Source organism: Mobula birostris, chromosome 13 (assembly GCF_030028105.1).
Source record: "Mobula birostris isolate sMobBir1 chromosome 13, sMobBir1.hap1, whole genome shotgun sequence".
Taxonomy (NCBI): Eukaryota; Metazoa; Chordata; class Chondrichthyes; order Myliobatiformes; family Myliobatidae; genus Mobula; species Mobula birostris.
In genome coordinates, this window is record NC_092382.1 from 6,278,614 (window position 1) to 6,298,190 (window position 19,577).

The 19,577-nt window shown below is 46.6% G+C and overlaps 2 protein-coding genes across 5 annotated transcripts in view; one reads left to right on the forward strand and one right to left on the reverse strand.

Annotated features, from left to right (window-relative positions):
- The window catches only part of LOC140208281 (uncharacterized), a 200,077-nt gene that overhangs the window by 155,369 nt on the left and 25,131 nt on the right, over nt 1-19,577 (reverse strand). For 2 of the 4 annotated variants that reach the window (XM_072276861.1, XM_072276862.1), the window contains one exon: nt 573-2,017. The exons of the other annotated variants lie outside the window; for them this stretch is intronic. In XM_072276861.1, the coding sequence (XP_072132962.1) occupies nt 976-1,680 (705 nt within the window). In that variant the 5' untranslated portion in view covers nt 1,681-2,017 and the 3' untranslated portion in view covers nt 573-975. Of the gene's footprint in view, nt 1-572; nt 2,018-19,577 lie in introns of those variants that run through there. 4 annotated transcript variants of the gene reach the window in all.
- The window catches only part of LOC140208272 (uncharacterized), a 71,386-nt gene continuing 64,578 nt past the window's right edge, over nt 12,770-19,577 (forward strand). The window contains exons 1-2 of the mRNA XM_072276842.1: nt 12,770-12,955; nt 17,091-18,352. Coding sequence (XP_072132943.1) covers nt 17,582-18,352 — 771 coding nt within the window. The 5' untranslated portion in view covers nt 12,770-12,955; nt 17,091-17,581. The remainder of the gene's footprint in view (nt 12,956-17,090; nt 18,353-19,577) is intronic.

A 19,577-nucleotide genomic window follows, 5' to 3' on the forward strand; every position in this document is an offset into this window, starting at 1 on the left:
AGGCTCAGAATCCACTCTCGAGTTAGCCAGACGCAGCTTATCACTAAGGGGACCGTCTTCGAGGGTGAGCTACCACCCAGGCGAGGGTAGACACACCGGTAGCCTCCACAGGGTCAGCCCTGACACACACCGTGACAGCCACTGATCGATTCTCCTGATCGATCCTCAACCCACGCTTGTGGGCACTCGAAAGTTCCACCCAGTGACTCCTCTGTCACTGGCCTCCTTTCACTGACCGGTCGCCGTAACCGGTGTCCCACTGTGTGTCTCTGGGAGAGTCATCTGACCTTGCTTAAATAAACACGCTACGAAGCAACTGTGAACATCGAACTGTCCATCACATAACTCCGCCTCTCTCTCACCATGGCAACCAAGAAGCAACTGTGAACATCAAACTGTCCATCACATAGCTCCGCCTCTCTCTCACCATGGCAACCAAGAAGCAACTGTGAACATCGAACTGTCCATCACATAACTCCGCCTCTCTCTCACCATGGCAACCAAGAAGCAACTGTGAACATCGAACTGTCCATCACATAACTCCGCCTCTCTCTCACCATGGCAACCAAGAAGCAACTGTGAACATCGAACTGTCCATCACATAACCCCGCCTCTCTCTCACCATGGCAACCAAGAAGCAACTAGCAGTACTGTAGACAGTTTTTCTCTCTCTCTTATTTAAAGGCACAGTCCATGTCCACCACGAGTACTTCACCACATTCACAGTAGGTGATCGGCCTCTCCCCGGTGTGAACTCAGTGATGCCCAATTGGTTGATTTGGCTGAGAGAATTTCTTCCCACAGTCTGAGTGGGTGATCGGCCTCTCCCCAGTGTGGACTCGCTGATGTTCTTTCAGTTGAGATGACGTAATGAATCCCTTCCCACGGACAGAGCGGGTGAACGGCCATTTCCCTGTGTGTCAGTATGTGAAATGACCAACTGAATCCCTTCCCACAGACTGAGCAAGTTAATCGTCACTCCCTAGTGTGAACTGACTGGTGTCTCAGTAGATGAGGTGAGCAAGTGAAGCCCTTCCCACAGACTGAGCAGGTGAACGGTCTCTCCCCGGTGTGAACTCGCTGATGTGCCTTCAGATGAGATGACTGAATGAAGCCCTTCCCACAGTCTGAGCAGGTGAACGGCCTCTCCCCAGTGTGAACTCGCTGATGCACCTTCAGTTCAAATGACTCTACGAATCCCCTCCCACACACTGAGCAGGTGAATGGCCTCTCCCCAGTGTGAACTGACTGGTGTCTCAGTACAGCAGATGACTTTGTGAAATCCTCTCCACAGACTGAGCAGGTGAATGGCCTCACCCCAGTGTGAATTCGCCGATGTACCTTCAGTTGAGATGACTGAGTAAATCCCATCCCACAGTCTGAGCAGGTGAATGGCCTCTCTCCAGTGTGAATTCGCCGATGTACCATCAGTTGAGATGACTGAGTGAATTCCTTCCCACAGTCTGAGCAGGTGAACGGCCTCTCCCCAGTGTGAACTCGCTGATGTACCTTCAGTTGAGATGACTCAGGGAATCCCTTCCCACAGTCTGAGCAGGTGAATGGCCTCTCTCCACTGTGAACTCGCTGATGTACCTTTAGTTTAAATGACTGAGTGAATTCCTTCCCACAGTCTGAGCAGGTGAACGGCCTCTCCCCAGTGTGAACTCGCTGATGTACCATTAGGTCAGATAACCGAGTGAATCCTTCCCCACAACTTCAGCAGATGATCAGCCTCTGTTCGAAGTGAACTGACCAGTTTGTCCACAGGTGGGAAGACCGACTGAATCCCTTCTCACACACAGAACAGGTGAATGGCCTTGTCCCAGTGTGAACTTGCTGATGTACCTTCAGTTGAGATGACCGACTGAATCCATTCCCACTGTCTGAGCAGATGAATGGGTTCTCCCCTTTGTTGACGTACGGCTGGGATTTTCTTTTATCTACTGTCAGTTTAAAGTGCCACAGTTTTAAAGCCATGAAAACATTTTCTGCCCAGATGAATGGTTGGTCTGCACAGCTGTTAAAAGGAATTAAATGAATATTAGTATTATTTCATGTTCTTGTCACAGAGTCATAGAAAAGTACAACACAGAAACAGGCCCTTTGGCCCATCTAGTTTATGTTGAACTATTTAAACTGTCTACCCCTGTACCCCGACCATCCAGGTACCTATACAAACCTCTTACATGTTGAAATTGAGCTCGCATGCACCAGTTGGACTGTCTGCTCATTCCACACCTGGATGACCATCTGTGTGAAAAACTTTCCCCTCATGTTCCCCTTAATGTTTCACCTTTCACCCTTAATCCATGGCCTCTGGTTGTAGTCCCACCCCATCTCAGTGGAAAAAGCCAGCTTGCATTTACCCCATCTATAACCCTCATAATTTTGGCACACCTCCATCAAATCTCCCCTCGATCTTCTACATTCCAAGGAATAAAGCCCTGACCTGTTCAAACTTTCCCTATAACCCAAGTCCTCCAGACCTGGCAACATCCTTGTGAATTTTCTCTGAACTCTTTCAACCTCTTTTACATCTTTCCTGTAGGTAGGTGATAAAACTGCACACAACACTCCAAATTAGGCCTCACCAATGTCTCGTGCAGTGTGAACATAACATCCATCTCCTGCACTCAGTACTTTGGTTCATGAAGGCCAATATGCCAAAATCTTTCTTTCCGTCCCTATTTAACTGTGTCACCACTTTCAGTGAATTATGGACATGTATTCCCAGATCCCTTCCTTCTGCAGCACTCCTCAGTGCCCGACCATTCACTGTGTAAGACCCAGGTCCTATCAAAATGCAACACCTCGCACTTGTCTCCATTAAATTCCATTTTGCATTTCTCCAGCTGGTCCAGATCACACTGCAAGCCATTATATCCTTCCTCACTATCCACTACACCCACAATCTTAGTGTCATCCAGAAATCTGCTGATCCAGTTAACCACACTATCATCCAGATTACTGATCTAGATGACAAACAACAACAGATCCAGCACCGATTCCTGTGGCAAACCACTAGTCACAGGCCTCCAGTCAGAGAGGCAACCATCGGCTTCTCCCAAAACCAGTGTCTCATGCAATTTACTATCTTATCTTGAATGCTGAGTGACTGAACCTTCTTGACCAACCTCCCATATCAGACTTTGTCAAGTGCCTTGCTAAAGTCCATGTAGACAACATCCACTGCCTTGCCTTCATCCACTTTCCTGACAACTTCCTCGAGAGACTCTATTAGATTGGTTAGACATGACCTACCATGCACGAAGCCATGCTGCCTATCCTTAATCTATCTATCCAAATACTTACATATCTGGTTCCTGCACATACGTTCCAATGACTTTCCCACTACTGATGTCAAGCTCATTGACGTATAATTTCCTACTTTATTTTTAGAGCCTTTCTTGAACAGCGGAACAACATTGGCTGTCCTCCAATCCTCCAGTACCTCAACTGTCACTAAGGATTATTTAAATATCTGTGCTTGTGCCCCAACAATTTCTGCACTTGTTTTCCGCAGAGTCCCAGGGAACAATTTGTCAGGCCCTGGGGATTTATCCACACTAATTTGCCTTCAGACAGCAAACACCTCCACCCCTGCAATCTGTACAGGGTCCATGAAGTTGATGCCATTTTGCCTCACTTCTATAGACTCTGTGTCCATCTCCTGAGTAAACATGGATGCACAAATAATATTTAAAATCTCCCCCATATATTTTGTCTCCTCATACAGATTACCATTCTGATGGTCCAGAGTGGGCATGTTTCTGTACTGAACTGGCCAAACGTGATTGGGAGGGGAAGCTGGTAAGAATGATGATGGAGCAGCAATGGCTGGAGTTTCTGGGAGCAATTCGGGAGCTGAGTGATCGATACATCCCAAAGAAGTGGAAGCATTAGAAAGGCAGGGGGACAAAACCGTGGATGAAATGAGAAGCCAAAGCCAACATAAAAAGCAAAGAGAGGGCAAACAAAAGAGCAAAATCTATTGGGAAGCTTTTAGAAAGCAACAGAAGATGACTAAAAAAAGATGTCAGATGAGTTCAGGGTGTGGAATTATGATATTGTAGTCACTAATGAGTCTTTGTAGCACCCAACAGTCTGAGGCATTTGAAGGAACAAAATATCCAGGGCCTCAATATCTCTTGAAAACCAAGGTTCCCTGCACCAGTTACCTTTCAACTTTTATTTTGGCAGGCACATACAAACTCTACACCCTCAATACTTCACTTCTGAAGAATTCCCACTTACCAAGTACTCCTTTGCCAGAAAACAGCCCGTCCACACTTGTCAGATCCATTCTGATACCATCAGAATTGACCTTTCTCCAATTTAGAATCTCCACCCATGGTTCAGTCCTTTCTTTTTCCATGTTAACTTGGAATCTCATGGCATTATGATCACTAGATGCAAAGTGTTCCCATACACTAATATTCTGTCACTAGCCCTGGAATATTTTCTAATAGCTTATTGCACATTTCTATGCTGGGAATTCTATGTGCTGATTAATGGCACATCTGACAAACTCTACCCCATCTAGTCCTTTTACATATGGGAGTCACGTCAATCTATGGAAATTTATAATCGCTTAGTATATCAAGCATTGGCGTACTCTGCGATCTCTCTTGCTAATTTGTTCCTCCAAATTCCTCAGATTGTTGGGTGCAAACAAGCCCCAGTCATGGCAACAAGATCACAATTCCATGTCCTGAGGTCTGAACAGCATTTGCCTGGTGTCAAGAAAACAACCTCTCCCTCACTGCCACAAAAACAAAGGAGCTGATTATGGACTACAGAAGGAATGGAGACAGGCTAACCCCTATTTACACCAATGGATCTGGGGTTGAGAGGGTGAACAGCTTTAAGTTCCTCGGCATACACATCACCGAGGATCTCACATGGTCTGTACATACCGGCTGTGTGGTGAAAAAGGCACAGCAGTGCCTCCCTCACGTCAGACGGTTGAAGAAGTCTGAAATGGGGCCCCAAATCCTAAGAACTTTCTACAGAGTCACAACTGAGAGCATCCTGACTGGCTGCATCACTGCCTGGTCTGGGAACTGTACTTCCCTTAATCACAGGAACCTGCAGAGAGTGGTGTGGACAGCCCAGCGCATCTGTAGTTGTGAACTGCCCATGATTCAGGACATTTACAGGGACAGGTGTGTAAAAGGGGCCCAGAGGACCACTGGGGACCCTACTCACCCGAACCACAGACTGTTCCAAGCTGCTACCATCCGGGAGACAGTACTGCAGCATAAAAGCCAGAACCAACAGGATTCTTCTATCAGGCCATCACACTGCTTAATTCATGCTGATACAACTGTATTTCTATGTTATATTGACTGTCCTGTTCTATTATAAATTACTATAAATTGCACATTGCACATTTAGATGGAGATGCAACACAGAGTTTTACTCCTCATGCATGTGAAGGATGTAAGTAAGAAAGTCAATTCAATTCACCCTCTCTATTACCTGGCATTCTGGCTCCCATCCCCTCTACAACTTTGGTTTAACACCACCCCCCCACCCACCATACCAGCACAAGCAAGCCTTAACACTAGGATATCAGTCCCCTTCTAGTTCTGTTGCCGTAACTAGCAAATCCCCTATCACCCCTTTGACTTTCCTCTGCCACGTAATCTCCTCCCCCCAACAGTTTCTAAAGTGGTAGAATACATAGAACATAAAAAAACATAGAAAACCTACAGCACAAAACAGGCTCTTCGGCCCACAAAGCTGTGCCAAACATGTCCCTACCTTAGAGCTACCGAGGCTTACCCAGAGCCCTTTACTTTTCTAAGCTCCATGTACCCATCCAGGAGTCTCTTAAAATACGTTATTGTTTCTGCCTCCTCCACTGCCGCCGGCAGCCCATTCCACGCACTCACCACTCTCTGCATGAATAACTTATCCCCGACATCTCCTCTGTATTTACTTCCAAGCACCTTAAACCTATGCCCTCTCGTGCTAGCCATTTCAGCCCTGGGAAAAAGCCTCAGACTATCCACAGAATCAATGCCTTTCATTATCTCATACACCTCTATCAGGTCACCTCTCATCCTCCGTCACTACAAGGAAAAAAGGCCGAGTTCACTCAACATATTCTCATAAGTCACGCTCGCCTGTCGAGGCAAAGTCCTTATAAATCTCCTCTGCACCCTATCTATGGCCTACCTGCTGTTGTGGGGGATGGCCACAAGAGTACTCTGCGATGGCTATTTAACCTCATTCCCCTTCCTGACTCTCACCGAGTTTCCTGCGTCCTGCACTTTGGGTGTAACTCACCTCTCTTTATCCCACCCCCTCCGACTCCCGGATGATACGGAATTCATCCATTTCCAGCCCCAACTCCTTAAAGTGGAGACACAACATGTGCACACTGAATTTTATATATAGAGGTACTCATTTTAACAGCTAGCAAATCACTGTCAGTAATAATTTTGATCTGCAATCTCACACAACGTATGTAACAGGTCTGTAGCAGGTAATGAAGGATTTTCTCACTGGAGCAATTGCACACTGTCCATATCTGATTTGCTTGCTAAATAATGCTATAAAAAGTCAGATTTCCAAATATCACTCCACTTCTTCCCACTTGCAAATTCTCCAGCAACTTTTGCATCACCACAATACACACAGGTAACACCAGTTTCTGTATTGTACACAAATATTTCCCCTGAACCCTCCCCCAGGTGACTGACGGTGGTGAACTCAGTGATGGCAATGCCAATGAATATGAAGGGAAGGGCAGTAGTCTGTCTCATTGGAGTCTGGCACATTTGTGATGTGAAAGCTACTTGTTGCCCAGGGCAAAGGTGTTTGATATCATTATGTACCCAGAGAGAGTGGGACAAAACATGTTCTCACGGGTAGAAAGTCCAGAACAAGAGGGGGTGGAACAAGCAACAGACACAAAATGCTGGGGGAACTCAGCAGGCCAGGCAGCATCTATGGAAAAGAGTACTAATGCTGAGTTCCTCCAGCAATTTGTGTGTGTTGCTCGGATTTCCAGCATCTGCAGATTTTCTCTTGTTTGTGACTGGAGGCAGAACAAAGGTGATTTTCACAACAGCTGATGTAAAAGATTTTGTTCCCTTTCTCCGAGTTCCCGATCCTTGCATTTAGACAGCTGGAGCTCAGCTCTGTCTGAGAGACCCATCGGTTCCCATTCCCTCTTCAGCCGGAAGCTCCCCGGGGCCCGTGTACGGATGGTGGGGCTGAGAGAGAGGGAAGAGAGCAGGACTGTCCCGGGATTGCGGGTCACGGAGTCCGGAGTCACAGCAACTACCCGAAGTCGGTGTTGAAAACGCCGCCCGGTGAGACCCCCAACCCGGAGATCCCTTCTCACCTCAACCGATCATCCGGGGCCTTTTGTGCCCCGCGCGCTGGTGAGCTCGAGCTTGGTCGGTTTAACGGCTGGGCTACTAATCACGTGACCAGCCCCTCCCCACCGCTGTCAACACAGGAGTCACGCGCTGCGCTATTCCCATTGGTGCGAAGCACTATCAATCACTGCTTCCAGCCAATAGCGGAGGTGGACCAGCCGAGAGGGCGTTACCCCCGCTGACTCCGTCTCCCGAACTTTCCGTCACGGCGGGACAACCGTCAAAGTAAATGTCCGCTTTCTGATTTATTTCCATTTCCCTCCGAGGGAAGTTGGGGCGTTTGTGAAGCGTCTCCTGCGGCCGGAGTCTGATGTGTCGCTGAGAGGTAGGAGGAGACCGCTCGGCCCGTCGGTTTGATGCCGGTTCCCCGGGGAGGGAGAGGATGAAGACGGGGAGAGAGGGGGCGGACAGGATGTTTGTCCCGGTGGGGACAGGAGGGGCTCATCTGTGGAAATGTCTGAGCCCACGGTGGTGGCGATTCACCACATTGGGGGGCAAACACCGGCAGACTGTTGCCCTGCAAGCGGGGCCGATGGTCCGGGCAAAGTGACAATTATTTGTGTTTTGTTGAGACTGTACCGGGAATATGGTGTAAAATCCCGCTCCCCACACTAACACGGGTCACACAGACCAAAGAACAAACTGCCGGAGGAACTCAGTGGGTCGGGCAGCATCTGTGGAGGGAAATGGACCGTCAACATTTCGGGCCGAGACCCTCCCTCTGGACTGAGAGTGGACGGGAAATAGTCCGAGAAAAGAGGTGAGGGGTGGGGATGGGGCAAGAGCTGGGGAGTGAGAGGTGGATCCAGGTGAGGGGGAGGTGGGAAGGTGGAAATAGTGACGGGGGTGGGAGGTGAGTGGTTGGGGCAACACAGGGCTGCAGAAGATGGAAATTAATTCCATAGAGGATTAACAAAGAGGTTAGAGAGTATTTGTTATGGAGAGTGCAATGAAGATTCACCAGACTGATCCCTGGAGTGGTGGGGTCATCATATGAAGAAAGATCAAATGTGATAACCCTTTCATTTAGAGAATCGAGGACTGAGAGATGAAGACATTGAAATGCACAATAACATTACCGGTTGAACCAGGGATCCCAGTCTCTGAAAATGGAGGTGGACTGTCCGGGACTGAGATGAGGGGAAATGTCTCCACTCTGAGGGTGGTGAATGTCTGTAAATCCCCACCACAGAGGCCGGTGAAGACTCAGTATCGTCCTCACATAAAAAAAAGAGACCAGCAGATGTGTGGAGACTGAAGGGATCGAGGAAATGAGGATCGGGCAGAAACATGTGGCTGAGATGGGAGAGCAGCCACCATTCTGTTGATGGTTAGAGGGGCTGAATGGCCACTTCCTGCTGTTTCTCACTTGATGTTTCAATGTTCCTGTCCAGTGAGGAAGGGGGAATGTGAATTGAAATTAGAAACATAGAAAAACTACAGCAGAACATAGGCCCTTCAGCCACAATGCTGTACCGAATATATCCTTACCTCAGAAATTACCTAGGGTTACCCATAGCCCCCTATTTTTCTAACTTCCATGTCCAGGAGACTCTTCAAAGTCCCTATCATATCCGTCTCCACCACCATCGCTGGCAGCCCATTCCACACACTCACCATTCTCTGTGCAAAAAAAAAACTTACCCCTGACATCTCCTCTGTACCTACTCCCCAGCACCTTAAACCTGTGTCCTCTTGTGGCAAATATTTCAGCCCTGGGAAAAAGCCTCTGACTATCCACAAGATCAATGCCTCTCATCATCTTATACACCTCTATCAGGTCACCTCTCATCCTCTGTCGCCCCAAGGAGAAAAGGCCATGTTCACTCAACCTATTCTCATAAGACATGCTCCCCAATCCAGGCAACATCCTTGTAAATCTCCTCTGCACTCTTTCTACGGTTTCCACGTCCTTCCTGTAGTGAGGCGAACAGAACTGAGCACAGTACTCCAAGTGGGGTTGACCAGGGTCCTATTTAGCTGTAACACTACCTCTCAGCTCCTAAACTCAATCCCAGGGTTGATTTAGGCCAATGCACCGTACCGCCTTCTTAACCACAGAGTCAACCTGCGTAGCAGCTTTGAGTGACTTATGGACTCGGACCACAAGATGCCTCTGATCCTCCACACTGCCAAGAGTCTTACCATTAATACTATATTCTGCCATCATATTTGACCTACCAAAGTGAGCCACCTCACACTGATCTGGGTTGAATTCCATCTTCTACTTGTCAGCCCAGTTTTGCATCCTATCAATGTCCGCTGTAACCTCTGACAGCCCTCCACACTATCCGCAACACCTCCAACCTTTGTGTCATCAGCAAATTTACTAACCCATCCCTCCACTTCCTCATCCAGGTCATTTATAAAAATCACCAAGAGTAGGGGTCCCAGAACAGATCCCTGAGGCAGACCACTGGTCACCGAACTCAATGCAGAATATGACCTGTCTACAACCACTCTTTGCCTTCTGTGGGCAAGCCAGATCTGGATCCAGAAAGGAATCTCCCCTTGGATCCCAGGCCTCCTTACTTTCTCAATAAGCCTTGCATGGTGTACCTTATCAAATCAAATGTTCTTCTGATGTTAGCCTTAAACTAGACTGATGTTTAATATTGTGGATCTGTAAAAGATAAATCAGTTCTGTTTCAAATCTCATGTCACAGATACTTACTGTCTCTGCCACACTCACTCTGTACACTAGAGAGGCCACTCAGTCCGTCTGGTCCCTGCCCATGTTTCTGTTCCATATCAGTATTGTAAAATCTAGCCCTGTCGTTCACTTCACCTCTCACTGTCCCCGTGATGACAGGTTGCAACTCGTCACTACTCTGCAGGAGAAGAGATTTCCCTTGAATTTCATAGAATCAGAAATCTAGAGCAGATTACAGGCCCCTCGGCTCACAATGTTGTGCCGATCATGTAACCTACTCCAGAAACTGCCTGGAATTTCCTGACCGCATTGCCCTCTATTTTCCTAAGCTCCATGTACCTGTCTATTGGTAATCATTTTCCAATGTTCTATAGATTCAGGATCAGTTCCTGTGGATTGGAGGGTAGCTAATGTTATCCCACTTTTGAAGAAAGGAGGGAGAGAGAAAACAGGCAATTATAGACCAGTTAGTCTGACAACAGTGGTGGGGAAGATGCTGGAATCAATTATAAAAGATGTAATAGCGGCACATTTGGATAGCAGTGGCAGGATAGGTCCGAGTCAGCATGGATTTACGATGGGGAAATCATGCTTGACTAATCTTCTGGAATTTTTTGAGAACATAACTATGAAAATGGACATGGGAAAGCCAGTGGATGTAGTGTACCTGGACTTTCAGAAAGCCTTTGATAAAGTCCCACATAGGAGGTTAGTGTGCAAAATTAGAGCAAATGGTATTGGGGGTAGGGTACTGACATGGATAGAAAATTGGTTAGTAGACAGGAAACAAACAGTAGCGATTAATGGCAGAATGGCAGGCGATGACCAGTGGGGTACCGCAGGGTTCAGTGCTGGGACCACAGCTGTTTACAATATATATTAATGATTTGGATGAAGGGATTAAAACATCACCAAGTTTTCTGATGACACAAAGCTGGGTGACAGTGTGAAATGTGAGCAGGACGTATGAGAATGCAGGGTGACTTGGACAGGCTGGGTGAGTGGGCGGATGCATAGCAGATGCAGTTTAATGTGGATAAATGTGAGGTTATCCACTTTGCTGGCAAGAACAGGAAGGCAGATTACGATCTAAATGGTGTCAAGTTAGGAAAAGGGGAAGTACAACGAGATCTAGGTGTTCTTGTACATCAGTCACTGAAAGCAAGCATGCAGGTACAGCAGACAGTGAAGCAAGCTAATGGCATGCTGGCCTTCATAACAAGAGGAATTGAGTATTAGAGCAAAGAAGTCCTTCTGCAGTTGTACAGGGCCCTGGTGAGACCACACCTGGAGTACTGTGTGCAATTTTGGTCTCCAAATTTGAGGAAGGACATTCATGCTATTGAGGGAGTGCAGCGTAGGTTCACAAGATTAATTCCCGGGATGGCGGGACTGTCATATGTTGAAAGATTTGAGCGATTGGGCTTGTATACTCTGGAATTTAGAGGGATGAGAGGGGATCTTATTGAAACATAAGATTATTAAGGGATTGGACACGCTGGAGGCAGGAAGCATGTTCCCGCTGATGGGTGAGTCCAGAACCAGAGGCCACAGTTTAAGAATAAGGGGTAAGCCATTTAGAACGGAGTTGAGGAAAAACTTCTTCACCCAGAGAATGGTGGATATATGGAATGTTCTGCCCCAGAAGGCTGTGGAGGCCAAGTCTCTGGATGCTCTCAAGAAAGAGATGGATAGAGTTCTTAAAGATAGTGGAATCAAAGATTATGGGGAGAAGGCAGGAACTGGATACTGATTGTGGGCGATCAGCCATGATCACAGTGAAAGGTGGTTCTGACTCTAAGGGCTGAATGGCCTACTCCTGCACCTATTGTCGATTGTCCAAGTGTCTTAAAAGACCCTATTGTATCCACGTCTACCAATGTCTCTGGCTGTGCATTCCACACACCCACCACTCTTTGACATCTCCTGTGCGCCTGGGTCCAAGCACCTTAAAACTATGCCCCTCGTGTTAGGCATTTCAGCCCTGGGAAAAAGCCTCTGGCTATTCACACGACCAATATCTCTCATCATCTTATACACCTGCATGATTTTCTCCAGGCTGAATAAGACGATGAGCTCCCTGTGTATTTGAAGTTCTTCAGTGCTGTGAAATAATTTAGCTAAACTCCTTCGCTGCTCTTTTCAACGTTTTTGGTCATTTTCACTCATTTCAAAGGACTGTGCCTCAGACAGCTGGGTTGTTGCAATGCGCCTCTAAAGTCTGACAGCAGACTAGCGAATGAATCTTCGACGGAGCAGATTCAGAAACCAATGAGATGCCAGCCTGAGTCAGGGCTTTGAGGCTCCAGAGAGCGATGGGGTCTAGAGTTTATGGGGAGGAGGAGGAATCTGACCAGCAGGATGTGCCTATAAATCAAAGATGAGAAACATTTAGAAACATTGATTGAAAAAAAAAGTGGGTTCTGCAAAATACCGGAATAAATCAGCAGATCAGGCAACGAATGTGGAGAGGAATAAATAGACAACATTTCTGCCGAGCCCCTTCAGCATGCCCACACTGCGTACTCCTCTGCTTAGTCGCTGCCTGAACTGCAAAGTTCCTCTAGCATTTTGTGTGTGTGTGCGTCTCTGTATTTCCAGCAACTGCAGAATCTCTTGTGTTTTATATCTACATCTGTAAGGGGATTGTACTTTGGCATTAGATACACGTTGATATTGAGTATATTGTTTATGGGAGCCGCTTTCTGCGTTAAAACAGCTGCTGAATTTTCTACACACACAAAAAAAAGCTATGGACGTGGAACTGGTGCTTGCAGAAACTTTTAATGGCACCGTGATTACCAATAAAGCCCTGCAATATAAAGTTCGCCGTCGCCGAAGCACCGATCAAATGCGCAAGCGTCAGGGCTGTTCCGTTGCCGAATATCACGCATGCGCGCAGTACACGGTAAGCTTAAGGAGATCGGCTGTAGGGAGACTGTTGCGGGGTGGGGAGAAGGGAGATTGGTGGGGTTTCAACACCGACTTCGGGACAGTTGCTGTGAGCTCCGGACTCCGTGACCCGAAATCCTGGGACAGTCCTGCTCTCTTCCCTCTCTCTCAGCCCCACCATCCGTACACGGGCTCCGGGGAGCTTCCGGCTGAGAGGGAATGGGAACCGATGGATCTCTCAGACAGAGCTGAGCTCCAGCTGTCTAAATGCAAGGATTGGGAACTCGGAGAAAGGGAACAAAATCTTTTACATCAGCTGTTGTGAAAATCACCTTCGTTCTGCCTCCAATCACAACCAAGAGAAAATCTGCAGAGAGGGCACAGTTTTAAGATGCTTGGAAGTAGGTACGAAGGAGATGTCAGGGGTGTTGTGTTCTTTATACGTACCGTGGGTTACTGATAACAAACCATATTCTGCAGAATTGAACTTCTACTTAACAGCAGCAAAACCACGTCTTACACTGCCATGCTTCTCTATCATTCTTCATTTCTGCTTATGTTAGGAACTCTGTCCAGTCACGTCCTGACACGTGATATCACCACAAGGGGTAAGTTTTTTTTACACAGAGTGGTGAGTGCGTGGAATGGGCTGCGGCAGCTGTGATGAAGCCGGATAAAATAGGGTCTTTTAAGAGGATCCTGGATAGGTACATGGCACGTAGAAAAATACAGGGCTATGGGGAACTCTAGGGAATTTCTGAAGTAAGTAATGTCTGGCACAGCATTGTGGGCCAAAGGGCCTGTATTGTGTTGTATAAATGGGGAAGTCACTTACCCATGACCTCTGGTTGTCGTCCCACCCAACATCAGTGCAAAAAGCTGCTTGCATTTACCCTATCTATACCCTCATAATTTTGCCTACTTCCAACAAAGCTTTTTTTTAGGTGAATAAGATGATGAGGGGCATTGATCATGTGGATAGCCAGAGGCTTTTCCAAGGGCTGAAATGGCTAACACGAGGGGCATAGTTTTAAGCTGCTTGGAAATATGTACCGAGGGGATGTCAGTGGTAAGTTTTTTTTACACAGAGAGTGGTGGGTGTGTGGAATGCACTGCCAGCAGTGGTGGCCGAGGCAGATAAAATAGGGTCTTTTAACAGCCTCTTAGATAGGTACATGGAGCTTAGAAACATAGAGGTCTATGTGCTAGGGAAATTCCAGGCAGTTTCTAGAGTAAGTTTCATGGTTGGCACAACATTGTGGGCTGAATGGCCTGGAATATGCTGTAGATTTCTATGTTCTATTTTGAACAGTGAAATAACTTTGGCTATCCTACAATCCTCTGATAACTCTCCCGTTACTAAGGATGAATTAATTATCTCTGCTGGGGCCCCGACGATTTCTGCACTTGCCTCCCATGGGGACCGAGGGAGCACCTTGTCATGTGTCATGCCCTGGAGATTTATCCACCCTCTTCTTTAATCTGTACAGGGTCCACGATTTTAATGCCGCTTTTCCACACTCTCATTGACACTGTGTCCATCTGAGTAAATAGAAATGAAAAAAATATTTAAGATCTTCCCCCATCTGCTTTGGTTCCAGCCATGGATTGCCATTCCGGTCTTCCAGAGGACCAACTTTGTGCCTTGCAATCCTTTTGCTTTTAATCTATCTCCAGAATCCCTGAGGATTATCCTTCATCTTTTCTGCAAGGGGAATCTCATGCCTTCTTTTCGCCATCCTGATTTATTTCTTATACTCCATTTCAACCTGCCTGCCTATCCCTGTTATGCAACTCCATTTTGTGCTTCATCAGGGTCTCAATATCTCTTGAAATCTAAGGTTCCCTACAGTTTCTATCTTTACCTTTTATTCTGACAAGCACATACCCGCTTTGTACTTTCAAAATTTCGCTTTGAAGGCCTCAATTTACCAAGCACACCTTTGCCATAAAGCAGCCTGTCCCAGGCCACAGTTGCCAGATCCTAGTGTCATAATTCCAGGTGTTGATCCATGCCCTGAACACATCCGCCTTTCCTACGCTGCTCCTTGTATTGAAATATACAGGGCTCAGCATATTCACTGCACCATGCTCAACTTTTTCATTCCTGACTTTGTCTGAGGACTGAACAACAACTGTCTCCGCAAACCCTGCACTATCTATTCTGTTATTCAGGCTCCCATTCCCCCTGCAACTTCAGTTTGACCCTCCCCCACCACCACCTCCCATAGCAGCTCTATCACCCCTTTGGCTTTCATCTCCCAGATCAATAAAAAGGAGGTGCATACCTGGTGCAGGCAGATTGGAACAAATGGGGTACTTGTGAGATACAGGAAATTCAAGTGAACACTTATGAAAGACAAAGAAGGCATGAGGTTACCCCAGCAGGCAAGATGAAGGAGAATCCTCATGGATTCTGCAGATATGTTAAGAGTGAAAAGATTGCAAGGGAAAAAATTAATCCTCTGCAAGATCAGAATGGTAATCCATATGAGGAGACAAAATAGATGTGGGAGATATTTTTTGCTCAGGAGATGAACGCAGAGTCTATAGAAGTGAGGCAAAGCAGCATCAAATTCCTAGACCCTGTACAGATTACAGAGGTGGAATATGGGAGGTGGATCAAGAAGGTTTGGTCACTCAGCACTCAAGATGAGATAGTAAATTGGATGAGACACTGTCTTTGGGAGAAGCCAGTGTGTGGTAGCAGATGGCTGCCTCTTGACCGCATCCTGTGACTAGCGGTGTGCCACAGGGATCAGTGCTGTATCTGTTATTGTTTGTCATCTATATCAGTAATCTGGATGATAGGGTGGTTAACTGGATCAGAAAATTTGTAGCTGACACCAAGATTGGTGGTGTAGTCGTCAGCGAGGAAGAGTATCATGGTTTGCAGTATGATCTGGACCAGCTGGGAAAATGGTTTGGGAAATGGAAAATGTAATTTAATGCAGACAAGTGTGAGGTATTGCACTTTGGTATGACCTACCAAGGGAGGTCTTTCACAGTGACTGGTCAGGCATGGAGGAGTATTGTAGTAAGAAAGGGTCCTGGGAATACAAGTCTTTAATTCACTGAAAGTGGTGTCACAGTTAGATAGAGACAGAAAGAAAGATTTCAGCCCATTGGCCTTCATGAACTAGAGTACTGACAACAATAGACGGATGTTATGTTGACTTGTAGAAGGCACTGGTGAAGCCTAATTTGGAGTATTGTGTGCGGTTTTGGTTACCAACCTACAGGAAAGATGTGAAAGAGGTTCAGAGAAAATTCACAAGGATGTTGCCAGGTCTGTAGGACTTGAGTTATAAGGAAAGATCGAACAGGTCAGGACTTTATTCCTTGGAATGTAGAAGACTGAGGGGAGATTTGATTGGGGTATACCACTATTATGAGGGACATAGATAGGGATTTTACCACTGAGATGGTGTGGGACTACAACCAGAGGCCATGGGTTAAGGGGGAAAGGTAAAACGTTAAGGGGAACATGAGGGGAAACTTCTTCACACCGACGATCATCCGGGTGTGGAATGAGCAAAGAGCACAAGTGGTGCATGCAAGCACGATTTCAACATTTAAGAGGTTTGAGTAGGTGCCTGGATGGTAGGGGTATGGGAGTGGGCAGTTTAAATAGTTCAGCACAAACCAGATGGCCCAAGAACCTGAAATAATACAAAAATTCACTTTAAGTCCTTTTCACAGCTGTGCAGACCAACCATTCATCTCAGCAGGAATTTTTTTATATGGCGTTAACACTGTGGCACTTTAAGTTAATCATATGTAAAAGAAAATCCCAAATGCATGTCAAGAAAGACTATTTGCGTGATACTGTTTCAGTTACTGTGGGGCCAGGCACCCATGCTGCTCAGCGGGAACAGGGAATAATACCAATGGAGAGAGTCAAACTGAGCCAGGTCACAGATTGGAGATGGCAGAAATGCCCCATTTTTATAGGGACAGGAAGAGCATCAGAGAATTGATGGTCATTCCAGATACCAGCACTGTGCCCAGTTAGAAGATGATTTCTCTGTCCATCTTGGGTTGAATCTCACTGTAACAGTGTGATACCAGATCAAACCTTGGCAACTCAAGTAATCTCATCTGAAATGTTGTCCTACACACACTAATGGATTTTGTTATTCTTTTTACAGATTAAAAATGAGAAGGAATTTGTCCCCAGGAATCTCAAACACGACACGCCAGTTTTGCTGTCTCTGTCTAGACATTTAAGAAAAGGAGCAAGGGATTCAATCAGCCATCCTTCCTGCTCAGAAGGTGGGGAGGGATTCACTCGTTCATTTGACCAATTGGTACACCCATTATTTTACACAGGGGAGAGGCCGATCACGTGCTCGGACAGTGGGAATGGATTTACTCGGTCATCACAACTGAAGGTACATCAGCAAGTTCACACTGGACAAGGCCATTCATCTATTCTGTGTGTGAGGAAGGATTCAGTCGGTCTTCCCACCTGTCGACACACCAGTCAGTTCACATCGAGCAGAGGCTGGTCATCTGCTGAATTTGTGGGAAAGGATTCACTCAGTCATCTGACACAAAGGCTCACCAGCGTGTTTACACCGGCGAGCTGCCGTTCAGCTGCTCGGACTGTGGGAAGGAATTCACTGAGTCATCCAACCTAATGGCACATCAGCGAGTTCACACTGGGGAGAAGCCGTTCACGTGCTCAGTCTGTGGGAAGAGATTCACTTGGTTATCCACACTACAGAGTCATCAGCGAGTTCATACTGGGGAGAAGCCATTCACCTGCTCAGTCTGTGGGAAGAGATTCACTGATTCATCCAACCTACAGAGACATCAGCGAGTTCACACTGGGGAGAAGCCGTTCACCTGCTCAGTCTGTGGGAAGAGATTCACTGATTCATCCACCGTACAGAGTCATCAGCGAGTTCACACTGGGGAGAAGCCGTTCACCTGTTCAGAATGTGGGAAGGGATTCACTCAGTTATCCAAACTACAGATTCATCAGCGAGTTCACACTGGGGAGAAGCCATTCACCTGCTCAGAATGTGGGAAGGGATTCACTCAGTTATCCGCCCTGCAGAGACATCAGCGAGTTCACACTGGGGAGAAGCCGTTCACCTGCTCAGAATGTGGGAAGAGATTCACTGATTCATCCAACCTACAGAGTCATCAGCGAGTTCACACTGGGGAGAAGCCATTCACCTGCTCAGAATGTGGGAAAGGATTCACTCGGTCATCCCAACTACTGGCACACCAGTCAGTTCACACTGGGGAGTGGCTGTTTACCTGCTCAGAATGTGGGAAAGGATTCACTCAATCATCCACCCTACTGACACATCTGCGAGTTCACACTGGGGAAAAACCGTTCACCTGCTCAGTCTGTGGGAAGAGATTCACTCAGTTATCCAACCTACAGAGACATCAGCGAGTTCACACTGGGGAGAAGCCATTCACCAGCTCAGAACGTGGGAAAGGATTCATTCGGTCATCCAACCTACTGGCACACCAGTCAGTTCACAATGGGGAGTGGCCATTGTTATGAATCCCTAGATTTTGTTTCCTGTGGACTGTCATTTTGAGAGAGAGAGAGAGAGAGAGAGAGAGAGAGAGAGAGAGAGAGAGAGAGAGAGAGAGAGAGAGAGAGAGAGAGAGAGAGAGAGAGAGAGAGAGAGAGAGAGAGAGAGAGAGAGAGAGAGAGAGAGAGAGATTAAGAATGGAAATCAGTCTGACTTGCAGCTTGTTTACATCACTCACAGCTTGTTTAGTTTTAACCGAGGACACAGACACTCAGAGTCAGACTGAGATGAAGGAGGATAAATGGAGGGATCAAAACAAGGGAACTAGTGGCCAAGGGTCACTGTTTAGAACTTTCCTATGCCCACAAGGGTGGGTTAATTATCGATTCAGCGAACATCAAATGTGAGGTTGTCACCTTGTTTGATCCATACGAGTGGATCTGATTTGGGGTATCCTGTGAAGACCACTTATGCGTTAACCCTTGCCTGGGTGTGGTGTGGGAATTCACTTGAAGACGATACCTCTTGTGACAAGTCACCTTCAGTGATAATTTGTATGTGGATTTGGAACGACGATGGATAAAATCTACAGCGACTGTTCTTTCGTTTTACCACTGTGGAATTCGACAGAATTGCCTTCTCTTGACATTTACCCTGCACTACAAATATCTCTCTCTCATCACCTATTCTGTGGTTGAACTGAACTTTCATAGTTCACCATCTCAAGACTCCAAGCCTGGTTTCCCCTGAGCTCAATAGTTTGGGAGTTATATTTACACACAAGTACACATAACACTGTTAACTTTTGTTTATCTTGCTAATTACTATATTGTTAGTAGATACGAATAAAGGTAGTGGATTTAACATCAAAAACAGACTCTAAGTGTAGTCTATTGCGTCCGGCTCATTTCTAAAGCGTTACGGTTCATAACAAAATTTGGGCCTGCATCCGGGATAGGAACAGATTTGGAGGTGTATTGATTAATTATTGATTTCATTGGAGAAATCCCTTTTGATTTATTTGTGTGTGGAAAATCAGCAGGAATGGATGTTGATAGATTTCTGGAAGCACCAGCCTCTGAGGTGTTAGAGGACACCAGAAGGATTGAGTTGTTGAGTATTGTTAAATGGTTAAAA